Here is a 13,432-nt window from a genome sequence, read left to right on the forward strand (position 1 = left end):
ACACATCAACTACAATCTATGCTTGCATTGAAAATGCTTTTAGAGCATCTTCCATGCAAATGTAGATTATGACTAATTTGTCATATAAAATAAAAGCAGACGTGAAAGGTAATATGGTTGAATGTCTATTTACAAATATTTATTGAATTTTTAAAATTTCTTCTAAAAAGAAAAACAATCTGATATCAAAATATGATGGACCAAATGCTAACACTACATTCTCAAATTTATTTTTGTAGGTCTACACGAAATGCTAACACTACATTCTCAAATTTATTTTTTCAGGTCTATAATTTAAAACGGAAGGTTGCGGCTGAGTTTGCAGTAGTGCTGGCATGGAAATCTGGTCGTCTCGCAACCATATGCTTTGGCACTAGAAAAAAACACTTCAGCTGACGTCTATACTGGTGCAAGGCGGTACCTTCTTAACTGGCGTAATAGGAGGCATCGAGACGCAGTTTCGACAATGGCAGCGTCAACTCTAACTCGGCATGCATATGTTGCTCCGACAGTGGCTGCATTAATGCATGACTGGATTTGTCATGTTGATGGTGCAATTTTCTCAGCGTTGGACTTTAGCGGTTATGGCTTTGTGATTGAGGAAAGTGAGGGCCGATTCCTATGAGGAGTATTTGGGTTCCAGGAAGGTGGTGGTAGTCCAGTGGTGGTTGAAGCTATCGCACTTCTTTCTTGTCTTCTCTTTGCACAAGATTTTTTACCTTATAATGGATGTATATTATTTGATTGTCAACATCTTGTTCATGCTCTTGTCACATCTTCCATAGATAACTCTGAATTTGGTCTTATTATTTCATATTGTAGCAGAATTTTGGATAATAGACATGATATTAGTATCACGTGAATTCGGAGGCAAGCTAACATGGGTGCTCGTATTCTTACAAGAACATCCATCCTTTATACTAGGCTCCAAGTTTGGGATATTATCCCTTCTTGTTTGCTGGATTTTTTTTCCTTCAATTAATCAATGATCATCTTCCTTTCAAAACAAGAAGGGAAAGTTACGTGTAGAGTGAAATTGGTTGTCGCCGGATCTTATTCACTCGTCGCTGCCAAAACAACTTCACTTCTATTCAACCAACTCGGTTGGTTTCCTTTTTATTTCTTTCATTTTCCTTCTTTATTTTATTTCCTCTTCTTTCTAAACACAACATTAGTGATTTTTTTAACCTATTATTTCTTTTATTCCCCGTTTGTTTTTAAAAATAACTCGGATGGAAAAATATTTTCTAAATAATTTATTTCTCATTATTTGATTATTAAAATTAGTTAAAAATATTAAAATTTTTATCTCATAAGACCATAAAAATATTAATAATAATAGACATTTTATAATTTAAAAATTTTATTGTTAAATATGATAAGAATGCAAAAGAATAAATGTAAATTATGAAAGCCACCGGTGGCAGTGGTAGGTGATAAATGGTGACTGGTGGTAGTGAGTACGATGATTAATATATTAAAAAAATGGATTATAAGGTTTATTAATGGTCCGAAAAATGTTTTACTCTCTAAAAAATAAGAAGTTATTTTTCTAAAAAAATAATTTAATTTTCCTTTGACCAAAAAAATATTTTCCGCTGACTATTTTTTTACACACTCTAAATAACGAAAAATTATAAAAAATATTTTTTTACAAGTTATTTTACGGAAATATAGCCTTAGTTGGACGTTTTGTTCCTCTTGGATAATTATATTCTTTAGATTACGGGCTAGGGCTTTTTCTTAATCAGGCCTTGGCCCACAATCATATAGCCCTAGACTAATCCCGTAGTTCAGGATTCATAAACCCTAATACTACCTTTCTCTAAAGCCAACGGTGAACTGTAATTAGAGACTTCAACAAAAAAATGGGAGCCAAATTAAAGAAAAGAGAAAACGAAACTCTGGCAGAATTCGAAGACCATGAAAATTTTGATGCCAATGAGAAGAGGAAGAAAAAGAAGAGCAGTGAAGAGGGAGAAAAGAAGGAGACGACACTTCCATCGATGATAAAGAACAAAGAGAAGAGATCCGCCGCGCACGCTAAGCTCAGACACCAGAAGAAGCTTGAGAAACGAAAGAAGCTCAAATCACGCGATGCCGATGAAAAACGCGCTCTCGAGCTCGGCGAGGAGGTTCCTTTCCTATTTCTCGCTCTCCTATAGCTTAAAATTTTTATTATTTTTTTTTGTTTAACTATAGACTATACAGAATTCGAGATCTTGTTTTTTGGATTGTTTTTAAATGAATTTTTTTTTTTTTGGTTTTTATTATATTTACAGCCTCCTCCAAGGCAGATTCCACGTACCATCGAGAACACTAGGGAATTTGATGAGACTGTATGCAAGCCTGATGACGATGAGGTATTTATGTCTAAAACAACTAAAAATTTATTCTTTTGGAATGAAAAATGGAAAAATTGGAAAATCTTTAGACTCATTTAGCTGAAAATGTGATTTGGATGCTATAATCATCTAGGAATGTTTAGTGAGTGAACTAGTTATATAGTTTTACACCCTTTCATATAGAAATGGCATTAAGTTTGAAACTTTTTCTGGAAAAGAACCAGAAGGCTGGAAATAGCAGTTCCATGGTGCCATTTAATAGTTTTGAAGTTTTTTTACTATTAAATGTAAATTCACATAAAAACAAACTTCATGGGCATCATTGCTCCTTTTGAAGTTTATAATTTGGGACGCTGCATCTATGTGCACGCCATGAAGATTACACTTTGACAGTTACAGAATTGATATTTTCTGCTAAGTATTTATTTAATATGACTTGTTTAGATAATTTGTTGTGGAATTTCAATCAATCAATTTCCTATATTGCGACAAAAAAGGAACTCTTTTGCTGATGGATTGATTCTGTTAATTTACAGCTATTTGCGGGTAATGATGCTGATGAATTTAGTCCAATTATGAGGCGTGAACGAACTCCTAAAATATTGATCACCACTTGTAGATTCAATTCTACTGTATGTGTTCGTTCTCTGTTTAATTTATCTTTGATTTGCGGATAGTAAACTAGGAGTAGAAGATATGTTGTATTTTTCAATATGGAAAAAGAATTACCATTAATTTATGTTTCTTCCTGTGAACATTGTTATCTGATATCTATTGGTTCTTTTCATTGTCACTTGGTCTCAGAGGGGACCACTTTTTATATCAGAACTGCTTTCAGTCATCCCAAACGCGCATTACCAGAAGAGAGGAACTTATAAATTAAAAGAGGTGCTTTTTATTAGTTATTCTCTCTTTTGTCTTCCTTCTATAATATAAGATGTGAAGCATGGAGTTATCCCATCATGTCTTAGAAGTTCTATAATTACATTTATGCAGATTGTAAAATATGCGAACAACATGGATTTCAGTGCTATTATTGTTGTCCACACTAATCGCAGAGAACCAGGTTAGTGGCTCATTTTGCTATTCAATAAAGGTCTCATGTTTCTCCTTGTCGGTATTGTAGTGGTTCAAAATTTGAATGACAAATTAATGGCGTCTTATAGATGCTCTTCTGATCATTAGCTTGCCTGTTGGACCTACTGCACATTTCAAGCTCTCAAATCTTGTGTTACACAAGGATATTAAGGTTGATGCCTGAACTTACTTATATTATATGTTTACTTTTTTTTATTTAACATCATGTGGGCTAGCATTTGTTTAAAAAAGTAAATTTGTGCTATTTAATTAAATGAAAATAGATGTGATTTGGAGAACTCTCTTCTGCTTGAATAATAATGCATGGAAATGTTCTGATACAGTGTTAATTAAATATAATTTTGATCCGAGAATTCAATCATTTTATTTTTATTGCTCGCAGAATCATGGGAATCCAACTAGTCACAAGCCTGAGCTTGTGATGACCAACTTTACGACACGCTTGGGTCATCGAGTTGGGAGGTATAACATTATTTTCCTTGCTCTACATTATACCTTTGTATTTCATAAATTTATGACTTGATTTTCTGTGTTATAGCTCAAAACCTTTTATTTTTCTTTTAATTCTTATACAACATGACTTATTGCTTTCTTTTGTTGGTTTGCTCCCTCCAGACTAATACAGTCACTTTTCCCTCAAGATCCAAATTTTCGTGGTCGGCGAGTTGCAACCTTCCACAATCAACGGGATTTTATATTCTTCCGTCATCACCGGTGTGCATCAACGGCAATCTAATGAACATATAGATATTTCTGGAATCATTTCTATGTTGTCTCACTGCTATGTATCTACACTTTTATGTGCCTAGGTACATCTTTGAAACTAAAGAAAGTAAACAGAGTGATTCAAAAGGTAAGAAAGAAAAAGATAACAAGGGAGAGAAGATTGCTCAAGAGAAAGTAGTTGCTCGCCTTCAGGTTAGGGTTCTCTAATAAATTTGTTTTTATGGATTTAGTGTTGTGTCCAGCAGGACTTCGAAATTTGGTGTGCACTGTGCAAAATTGCTGGATGATAAAATTTTCGTTTTACCTTTTATTTTAGCTAATAGTATGAATTAACCTAACCGCTCCCTAAAAATTTGGACAGTTTTGAAGCCTTGTTCCCATTAAAAAAAAGTTCCTCTGATGCATTTATTGTTATTGTATCAATCTACGTGGTTATATTTTTTCTGATCAAAGGCCCATGTAATATTTGAGACTCATAAGGGTAACAATCTCGCTTGAACACGCAGGAATGTGGTCCTCGATTTACGCTGAAGTTACTAAGTCTACAGCATGGAACATTTGATACCAAAAGTGGTGAATATGAATGGGTTCACAAGGTAATTTGTGTCACAATGGACTTTAATTTTCTAAAATTGACTTGTTAAAAGTTATTTAGGGCTAATTTTTCGTTTATTTTGAATGTGTAGCCGGAAATGGACACCAGCCGAAGGAGGTTTTTTCTGTGAGTTGCATTTGATCCTTTGATTTTTTTTTTTTTTTTTTTTGGGTGTAGAAATAGTAGTAATTCTTTTGAATAGTGTTGTACTGACCAAATGGTCTCAAGGTTCTGACCTGTCTTTTTGGGAGATGGCAGTCTGTAAAATTTGTCATCAGTTTGACCAATTTTTTCTGTCTGTGGAGACACTTACAATATATTTAGTTTTCAAGAATCTTTAATTCTTACAATATTTTTTTTCCTCAAAATTCTCTGCCTTTCTTGTCTGATAATTAATAAATTATCCTTTCTTATTTTTGGGCGGATGAAAGATGCCTGGATTTATGTTCAGGATTTGATTTCTGTCACTTTCATTATCCAGAGTGGAGAGAAAAGGAATGAGTTTTCTTCTTCCAGATCCCTAGTTCATGCCTAGTAAAAATATTGTACAAGGAACAAAAGTACAGGCTAGTAATGTCGTAAAGATTTAAGAAAGGAAAAAGAATAATATACATTGGATTTTCCTGTACGTAGTCAGAGATCTCCTTTGCAGGTCTTGAGCTTTTTTTTTTTTTTTTCTTCTCATGGTTGATGCAAAGCTCTAGCCATCTAATTTTTCGTGTACTAAATTCCATCTCGTAATATGAGAGGACATCTTCTTGATCAGATGAAGGCAAATCAATACAAGTACCCCTACGAAACCGGCAATTTGTAATGGAGATTGCTCTGCCGGATTCTTTCCTATTAGATAGACACAGTCCGCTGTAATCCAAATCCAACCTAAGGTTTCCAACATGAACTTGATTGTGATAATAGAGCTTTTACTTCTGTTCTCTCCCATCATTCTCTGTATAATCCTCAAACACAGAACGGCCACGACGAAAAATGCAGTTACCGACCATCCCCGATAATTGACTAGCCTTCCACCCACAACCATGACCTCTTTTCTGCACACACAGGAATCACACTCACCGGAAAATGTAGATGAAACAAGAGCATCGAAACCTGTATAGTAAGGCAATATAATGGAATCCAGGTAAAGACTTGCATGTAGAATTCCAGAAATTGTTGATGCTTCATAAATAGCATACTTGATATCTCTATCAACACCATTATCGAAAGCGAGAGCAGATATGTAAAGCATTTGAAGGATTGCAGGACCAATACAAGTAAGAGGAAATGCAGTATTGATCCTGTAACCCTTAGACAACATTAAAAGGATGACCGGAAGAGAAACCGGACCTGATGGTAGCAAGAATCTCTTTGAACGGCTAATGGAAGTCCCATCTTTTCTTAATATATCTATTACCATAATAACTAGTGTTGTCAGGTATGAAGCAGCTGCAAACAAGAAAACCAGAATGTCTACATAAGCGGGATAATTTCCAGGATAAGTGCTGTCGCAGAAATAATGATATGGGCAATTAATTGGATCTAATGTTTCTTCTACTTGCCATCTAACACATTTGAAGAAGATTATACATATATCTTCGGAAGCCCATTCCGGCTGGAACGCCGGATTCTGTGGCTGCAAGAGTTGGGTGTTCATTATTCATGGGTTGCGTTGCATTTCTTTACAATTAGTGTTCAATGCTTGTTTTCATATAATTTTAAGCAATGCGCCTTCTTTCTGTTGAAACATTGTAGGTATTGGTGAGATGGACAATGAGACTCCATCTAATTTATATTTATATGGTCTTAGTATTTCTTATTCTGAAATAGAGAACTATCTATTCAATTTAGGATGTTGCTTGTTAAATAATCTGTGATTTACCTAAGGAAAGTTCTATAGCTTAGGCCTGACCTGATTAGGTAAAAATGTAAAAACAATTTTGAATTGATTTTGTTCAGGAAAATTGGAACCATCGTGTGGTTTGGTCCTCTCAGATCCAAATCAGGCAGCAACTTGTAGGTTATTTTATTTGCTTCCTTATTTCAATTAGTTCTATGGTTAGAATTAGAAACCAAAATAGGAGGGCAGATAGAAATGTGGGAAGTTTCAAATTTTTCTTTCTTTTTTTTTTTTTTTTGAAAGTATCTATTTGCATCAATCGAAGATAATTTTATATTTTACGAGTAAGACTGAAGATAATTTTTAGAGGGAAAAAATTATCTAGATCATGTCATGGCTCTATTTATAAATCAAATTAATAAAATTAAAGATTTTTATTAAAACGAGTGTATTTTGGACCATATATTTAAAAAAAAAATCAGAACACATTTTAAAAATTCTTATTTTAATTTGTTTGGTCCATAAGTGTGGCATTAACTCTAGGTAGGCAATTGTTTTGTTTTCCATTTTTAGACGTGTAAGTTGAACATGGAAAAGCATTTTTGAACTATGGAAGGATAATTTAGTCAAATATATAGACAAGTTTATATCAAAACAATACTTATAAGTAGCACCGAGTAGCTTTTGGCAAAACTGACCAAGTCGACTAAACCGATAAGTTTGATTTATTTTTCAAAATTTGGTTTGATTTTAGTTTTACTATAGAGATCCGATTTCTTTTTTTTTTTTTTTTTTTTTTTTTTTTTTTTTTTTTAGTTTGATTTTATCAAAACCCTAGAAATTAAACTGATTTAACTGAAAAATATAACTGGACAAAACCAGTAATGTTTAATGTGATTTAGGTTTTTCTTTGTAAAAAGATTTATCTTATTCGATTTAAACCGAATTATGCCTAAAAAAAAATGTAGGTTAGAACTATATTAAAAAGAAAAAATGTAGGTTGAGGCAAGCTTGATGAGAAAGCAAAGCAATGGTGTTTGGTTGGTGATTGCTACTGATTTCATAGCAGGTTTAGCAGTGTTATTGTTGTTAGAGCGATGTTGATTTCTTCTTCTTATTATTATTATTATTATTTTCCTTTTCATTCTAATGAATAGGTTCGGAGCTCATACTCCATTTCTGACGTAAACAAAAGTTTACTTAAAATCTTATGAACATCATTTTTGAGATTTTCTCAAACCAACTTGCTAATCTCAACGTTCATATAGATTTGATAGTAATCTTTCTTGTTCTTCGAATTCGAGGCTAGGGTTGGAGGTCTTTCAATTTGGAAGCACATCATAGAAGGCTGAGCATCTAAGTTATCTCCAGCAGCATTTGGTCAGAGTGACAATTCAGTTACGATTTTAGATCAAACCTTGAGAGCTAAGCTCAGCTGACCAGAGGAAGAAGATGATCTCTAATGGAATTCAAGCAAAATATTAAATTTCAAGATAAAAAAGAATTGTATTCATTGAAAACATTCCTTAATTGTATTTTTCATTGAAATATCATAACAAATTGAACAACACTTTAATAAAGTAAAAATAAAAACAAATGAAATACAAATTTTTATTTCTTAATAAGAAAATTAAATAAATAATTCAGTACTCAAACTCTATTTTCTTGTGGTGCCTCCTTTCTATTAATTCAAAATTATAACATGGAATCAGAGGATGTATGGTCCAATTATTTGAGTTCTTGTGCTACCTTAATATAATACTCTTTTATTATATTAATTATATATTATTGTTCCTTCAAAATATATTTTATTCATTTCTTTATCCATTCACTTCTAACCAAGCCAAAAAAGGATGAATAATATTTTTAGAAATAATAAATTTGGAAATTGAGGTGGCAATTCGAGTTGAGTTCCAAACAGTATGACTATACCAAAATGCAATTACAAGTTTTTAATCTGATTTTCAGTTTGGGCTTGGCCCAATTATTTGGACTGATTTGTTCTATAAGCCCATTAAATTGAAAATGAAAACATATAAGAAACCACACAACACAAGCACATAAATAAAAATTTAAAACTCTCAAATGCGTTTCGGCGTTTTTAGTCACCAACGACCATTTTAACCATCCATGGCAACAATTTAAAACTTAAATCTATTAGTATATATTAAGTTATGTCTTAATATGTAAAAAAAAATAAAATAATATGTATAAGTGAAACTGCGAATTAGAAAAAATTTAATCAATTATGACAAATTTTGTTTATTTGGAAAGATAAATAATGTGTTTTAGAAAACAATTTTTCAATTTAATGTTTTATTTTTTATGCATCCAGAGCACGTTTGGTAAATTAAGTATTATAGTAGTTATTAAGTATTCTAATAATTGTCAGCTATTTAACTGGTGTTTAAATTCTATAAAATTTTAAATAATATTTTGTATTCTATATATTAGTTAAATGATAATTTACTAATTAAACTCCAACTTTAGCTTTATATTAATATAAATAAATAAATACTAATTTTATGATCCAAACGCAGCCTTAGATCAGATAGTTATCAACTTTTTTTCTTTTAGGAAAGGAAAGAAGAAAATAGTATGGCATAGAATACTAAGCCATGTCATTAGGATGCAAGATAGTATAGCAATAGCATATATGAAGATACACATAAAAAACTACACTCAATAGCATAAAAAATGGAATAAATTGTATTATCGGACTCTATTAATCGAAAATATATATCCACGAATCAAAATATAAATTCTCTAAATAAAGAAAATCAAATACCATTTTTTTATTAGTTTGAACTTCAACTTCATATTAATATAGATAAATAAGTATTAATTTCATGATCCAAACATAACCTTTGATTTAAACAGCTAGTTACCAATTACTCTTCTATTTTTCAGGAAAAGAAATAACATAATAGAATGGTACAGAGAATTTAAGCCACGTCATGCAGGACGCCAGATGATTCGGGAATTACGGAAAGAGCAAAATTTGGTATGCCTTTGTGGGTCCAACTAAGTAGAACTCTAGAAAAGTCAATAATCTTGCCATTTTGCATTAAAAGAGTCAAAATTGTTGGAGTTGTTTGATTGATACAAGTTTGATATTTAAGTTGTGATCTTGAAAAGGGACGAACTAGATTGACTTACGCAAGAGAAGACGTCATTTTCCTTTTGAGATATCCAGTTACGCTTATTTAATTTAAATTTTTTATCGAGAAATAACTGATAGCGATTATTAATAATTAGTTATTGGTGATTGATAGTAATCAGTCCATGTGTGTTGTGTTTTATAAAATTTTATAAATGATTGTTATTAAAATGTAAAATTACTATTAAATATAATTTTTTATACATTATATATCATAATGTATATATATATTTTAATTGTTAGAGTGAATATATTATTTTTTTTATTCTAATGTATTATATAAATAAAAAATATTAATTAAAATTTTCAAATAATTTATAATAAAATTTATTATTTTACATAATTATAAATAAAATAATCATAATATGAAAATTTTAACGGTAGTTATTTTTTGAAGTTAATGAAGTTAAAATAAAATAATGTTCAAATCAGCTAGCATGTGGGTATGAAAAAAAGCTCAAATCAAACACATATTTTAGAAGTTGTCATGTCTTAATTAAAAATTATAATCATAGAAGTCTTATCATATCTTAATTAAGAATTATATATTATTTATCATCAAACTGTAGTAAATATTTTATCTAACTATCCAAACGTCTTTGTAATTTTATTTATATTTTATTGATTATTACATTGAATTGTTTTTTATTGAAAATTAAATTAACAGTAAATATTTTTTTATAAATAATAAAAATTATAAATTAAATAATGAATAATTAAAATAATGAAGCAGCACTTACAATTCAGGTTCGTAAATCTTTTAATTTTAAGTAGTCAGTTATCACATATCTATTCTAAAAAAAGTTATCACATATCTATAATTTCAATAAATTGTAAAATATTTTCAAATAAAATAATTGTTCCACATCTGAAAAAAGAATATAAATTAAATAATTATTCCATTTAGTTACGTTTAATTCAATTTTAAATTCTTTAATAATTATTTTGAGCTTTGGGTCCCTGAGTTGTATCAGTTCACGCTTTCATTGCGCGATGTCAGTAGTTACGTCAACAACATTCACGTTTGACACTGAGGTTTGGAGACCAAAAGCAACGGTCCGGTCCCCAACGAAAGGATTCCGGCAGCTGCTTATTATTTATTAAATAATTAAAGATCCGTATCAGATTTTGCATTTGGCTTTTAATGCTATAAATAGACCAATCATTGTTCATATCGTCTCAAATATAAGATTCGGGAGGTTTTGTTTTTTTCTACGAGAAATGGCCAACGCAATTCGATTCTTTACTCTAAATACCGGAGCCAAAATCCCCTCCGTTGGCCTCGGCACTTGGCAATCTGAACCTAGCGTTGTTGGCGACGCTGTTACTGCTGCCATTAAGGTTAATATTTTTGTTATATTTTTTATTTTATTATTATTTTCTTTGATAAATTGTTGTATTTGAAAAGTTGTGAGGTAAAATTTCGTATTTTGATGCAGGCTGGATATAGACATATTGATTGTGCTTCAGTTTATGGCAATGAGAAGGAGGTGATACTTAAAAAAGAAATTATTTATCAGAAATTAGAATAAGAAAAAGAAAAGAAAATATTTGTTCATCTAGATAATTCTGTTTAATTTTTTTTTGCAGGTTGGTTTAGCACTGAAAAAGCTGTTTGATGATGGCGTAGTGAAGCGTGAGGAGTTGTGGATTACCTCAAAACTCTGGTAAGTGCAAAACGTTATTCTCTAATTCTTTATGTTTTAACATTACAAAACTAGGAAATGACATACATTTTAGATTGTATCTGTAAAGACTGTGTGAATGACCGAATTAATAATGATCTGTAGGTGTACTGACCATGATCCAGAAGATGTACCAGTGGCGTTGAATAGAACTTTGCAGGACTTGCAACTTGAATATCTAGATCTGTATCTGGTATGTTCATCAGCAATTAATCCTAATTTTTGAATTATTTTTCAGATTTTGAAATTTGAAAAAGTTAGTGTTAAAATGACTTGTTACTGATTTTTTGTTATTTATTTATTGGAAGATCCATTGGCCAGCAAGCATGAAGAAGGGTTCGGTTGGGTTTAAGCCAGAGAACCTTACACGCCCAAATATACCAAGCACATGGAAAGCAATGGAAGCACTGTATGATTCTGGTAAGGCTAGAGCTATTGGGGTTAGTAATTTCACTGCAAAAAAGCTTGGAGATCTGCTTGAAGTTTCTAGAGTTCCTCCTGCTGTTAATCAAGTAGAGATTCACCCTGTCTGGCAGCAGCCTAAGCTTCATGAATTCTGTAACTCCAAGAGAATTCACTTAACTGTAAGTATATATTCAAATAGCTGCAAATTTATATCAATGAGCCTCCTTCAGTAGTATTAGAGTGGCATCTAGAAAATCGGGAGTTCAAAACCATTAAAGGAAGACGAAAAACAAGCAACGATTTGTTGTTATTGTGAATTTCTAGCTATAGTTGTGATAAAAAATTGTGCAAAAACCCTTTTTGGAATTATGGATCACTCTTTCTTTGAATGGCCACTTAGATTATTATGACTTTGGTGTTTTTAATTTTTTGCAGGGGTATTCACCATTAGGTTCCCCTGGATTAGGAAGTGTGAAGGTTCAGGTTCTCAAGCATCCAATTCTACAGGAAGTTGCTGAGAAATTAGGGAAATCTACTGCACAAGTGGCTCTTCGATGGGGGTTACAAATGGGCCACAGTGTGCTGCCTAAGAGCACAAATGAGGCAAGAATAAAGGAAAACTTGGACGTTTTTGATTGGTCAATTCCTGAAGATTTGTTCGCCAAGTTCTCTGAAATTGAACAGGCAAGTAATGGTGCTTTTGATGTGGCAGATTTTTGTAGCCACCATTTCTGTTTTAGATGATTGACTTGATTGTTTAATTGTGCAGGTGAGGTTAATTAGAGGCACTGGATTTGTTGATCAGACCTACGGCTTTTACAAGACAGTGGAAGAACTTTGGGATGGTGAACTGTGAGAGAAAAAGACTAGATTTTCCATTTTGGCTGCTTCTGTCTTGTATTCTTACATTTCAATAGTAATCAGCTTTGCAATTTGATGCTGCACTTAATAACCAAATAAGATAGATGGAGCCAGAGGAATTTTTCATTTACCAGAATTGGAATTGTTGTTTTCTTATTTCTAGTTTAATACTACAAATAATAGTCTTAAACGTATATTTAATTTCTAATTAATGCTTATTTTAGTTTATCAATGTTTATTTATTCTATGCTTTTCTCATTCAATTCTTCTTTATTCTTGTGACCAAATAAAAGAATAGAACAGATAGAATTCATACTTGATGCTGGCGAGTAAATCATATTTTATTTTGCTCCATTCCATTCTCATACTAAATGGAGCTTTGTGTATATATGTTAATTTTTAATACACGAAACTAACAATTAATTAGCCATTTAAAACTTCACTTTTGTTTCACCCAAAAAAAGAAAATTTCATTTTTGTTATAATTTTTCCTTTTTTTTTTTCTTTAGTGAAAAGAAAAATGCAACCTTTAATTATGCCAAATATTTTTGTTTAATTTGTTTTGTGGATAAATAAAAAAAAGTGGGTAAGTGGAGCAGTTTAAAGTTCAATATTTAAGGTTGGATTTGATACGACCGCTTCGATTCTAATTATATGTATTGTATGTATGCTAATTGTATGGCAAAAGATTACCCACCCGCTTAAAATGCATTATCTGAATCCGAA

The 13,432-nt window shown here is 31.5% G+C and overlaps 3 protein-coding genes across 4 annotated transcripts; 2 read left to right on the forward strand and 1 right to left on the reverse strand.

Moving 5' to 3' along the window:
• The first annotated feature begins 1,815 nt into the window (after positions 1-1,815).
• On the forward strand, positions 1,816-5,132 carry MEE49 (Ribosomal RNA processing Brix domain protein). 2 transcript variants are annotated; one of them, XM_089718489.1, is made up of 11 exons: positions 1,816-2,135; positions 2,283-2,363; positions 2,882-2,977; positions 3,150-3,233; positions 3,342-3,411; positions 3,512-3,594; positions 3,826-3,905; positions 4,059-4,157; positions 4,253-4,361; positions 4,676-4,765; positions 4,856-5,132. In XM_089718489.1, the coding sequence occupies exons 1-11, from the start codon at positions 1,869-1,871 to the stop codon at positions 4,892-4,894; spliced, it is 1,098 nt and encodes a 365-aa protein (XP_089574615.1). In that variant the 5' UTR covers positions 1,816-1,868; the 3' UTR covers positions 4,895-5,132. The 2 variants fall into 2 exon arrangements, with proteins under 2 accessions (XP_089574615.1, XP_089574616.1); XM_089718490.1 differs by lacking the exon at positions 2,882-2,977.
• Positions 5,133-5,247: 115 nt separating this feature from the next.
• On the reverse strand, positions 5,248-6,522 carry LOC105646700 (uncharacterized). The gene has a single exon (XM_012232615.4). The coding sequence runs from the start codon at positions 6,410-6,412 to the stop codon at positions 5,465-5,467; it is 948 nt and encodes a 315-aa protein (XP_012088005.1). The 5' UTR covers positions 6,413-6,522; the 3' UTR covers positions 5,248-5,464.
• Positions 6,523-10,807: 4,285 nt separating this feature from the next.
• Positions 10,808-12,934, forward strand: LOC105646699 (NADPH-dependent aldo-keto reductase, chloroplastic). Its single transcript, XM_012232614.4, has 7 exons — positions 10,808-11,096; positions 11,195-11,245; positions 11,346-11,422; positions 11,546-11,633; positions 11,749-12,024; positions 12,281-12,529; positions 12,615-12,934. The coding sequence occupies exons 1-7, from the start codon at positions 10,977-10,979 to the stop codon at positions 12,699-12,701; spliced, it is 948 nt and encodes a 315-aa protein (XP_012088004.1). The 5' UTR covers positions 10,808-10,976; the 3' UTR covers positions 12,702-12,934.
• Positions 12,935-13,432: the final 498 nt, after the last annotated feature.

This window comes from Jatropha curcas, chromosome 2 (assembly GCF_041381405.1).
Source record: "Jatropha curcas cultivar XTBG-Jc1 chromosome 2, XTBG_Jcur_1.0, whole genome shotgun sequence".
Taxonomy (NCBI): domain Eukaryota; kingdom Viridiplantae; phylum Streptophyta; class Magnoliopsida; order Malpighiales; family Euphorbiaceae; genus Jatropha; species Jatropha curcas.

Coding starts and splice junctions, on each gene's coding strand:
- MEE49 (XM_089718489.1), top strand. CDS start 1,869: ATGGGAGCCAAATTAAAGAAAAGAGAAAACGAAACTCTGGCAGAATTC. Junction 4,158..4,252: donor ATATTCTTCCGTCATCACCG/GTGTGCATCAAC, acceptor TTATGTGCCTAG/GTACATCTTTGAAACTAAAG. Junction 4,362..4,675: donor AAGTAGTTGCTCGCCTTCAG/GTTAGGGTTCTC, acceptor TTGAACACGCAG/GAATGTGGTCCTCGATTTAC.
- LOC105646700 (XM_012232615.4), bottom strand. CDS start 6,412: ATGAACACCCAACTCTTGCAGCCACAGAATCCGGCGTTCCAGCCGGAA.
- LOC105646699 (XM_012232614.4), top strand. CDS start 10,977: ATGGCCAACGCAATTCGATTCTTTACTCTAAATACCGGAGCCAAAATC. Junction 11,634..11,748: donor AATATCTAGATCTGTATCTG/GTATGTTCATCA, acceptor ATTTATTGGAAG/ATCCATTGGCCAGCAAGCAT. Junction 12,025..12,280: donor CCAAGAGAATTCACTTAACT/GTAAGTATATAT, acceptor AATTTTTTGCAG/GGGTATTCACCATTAGGTTC.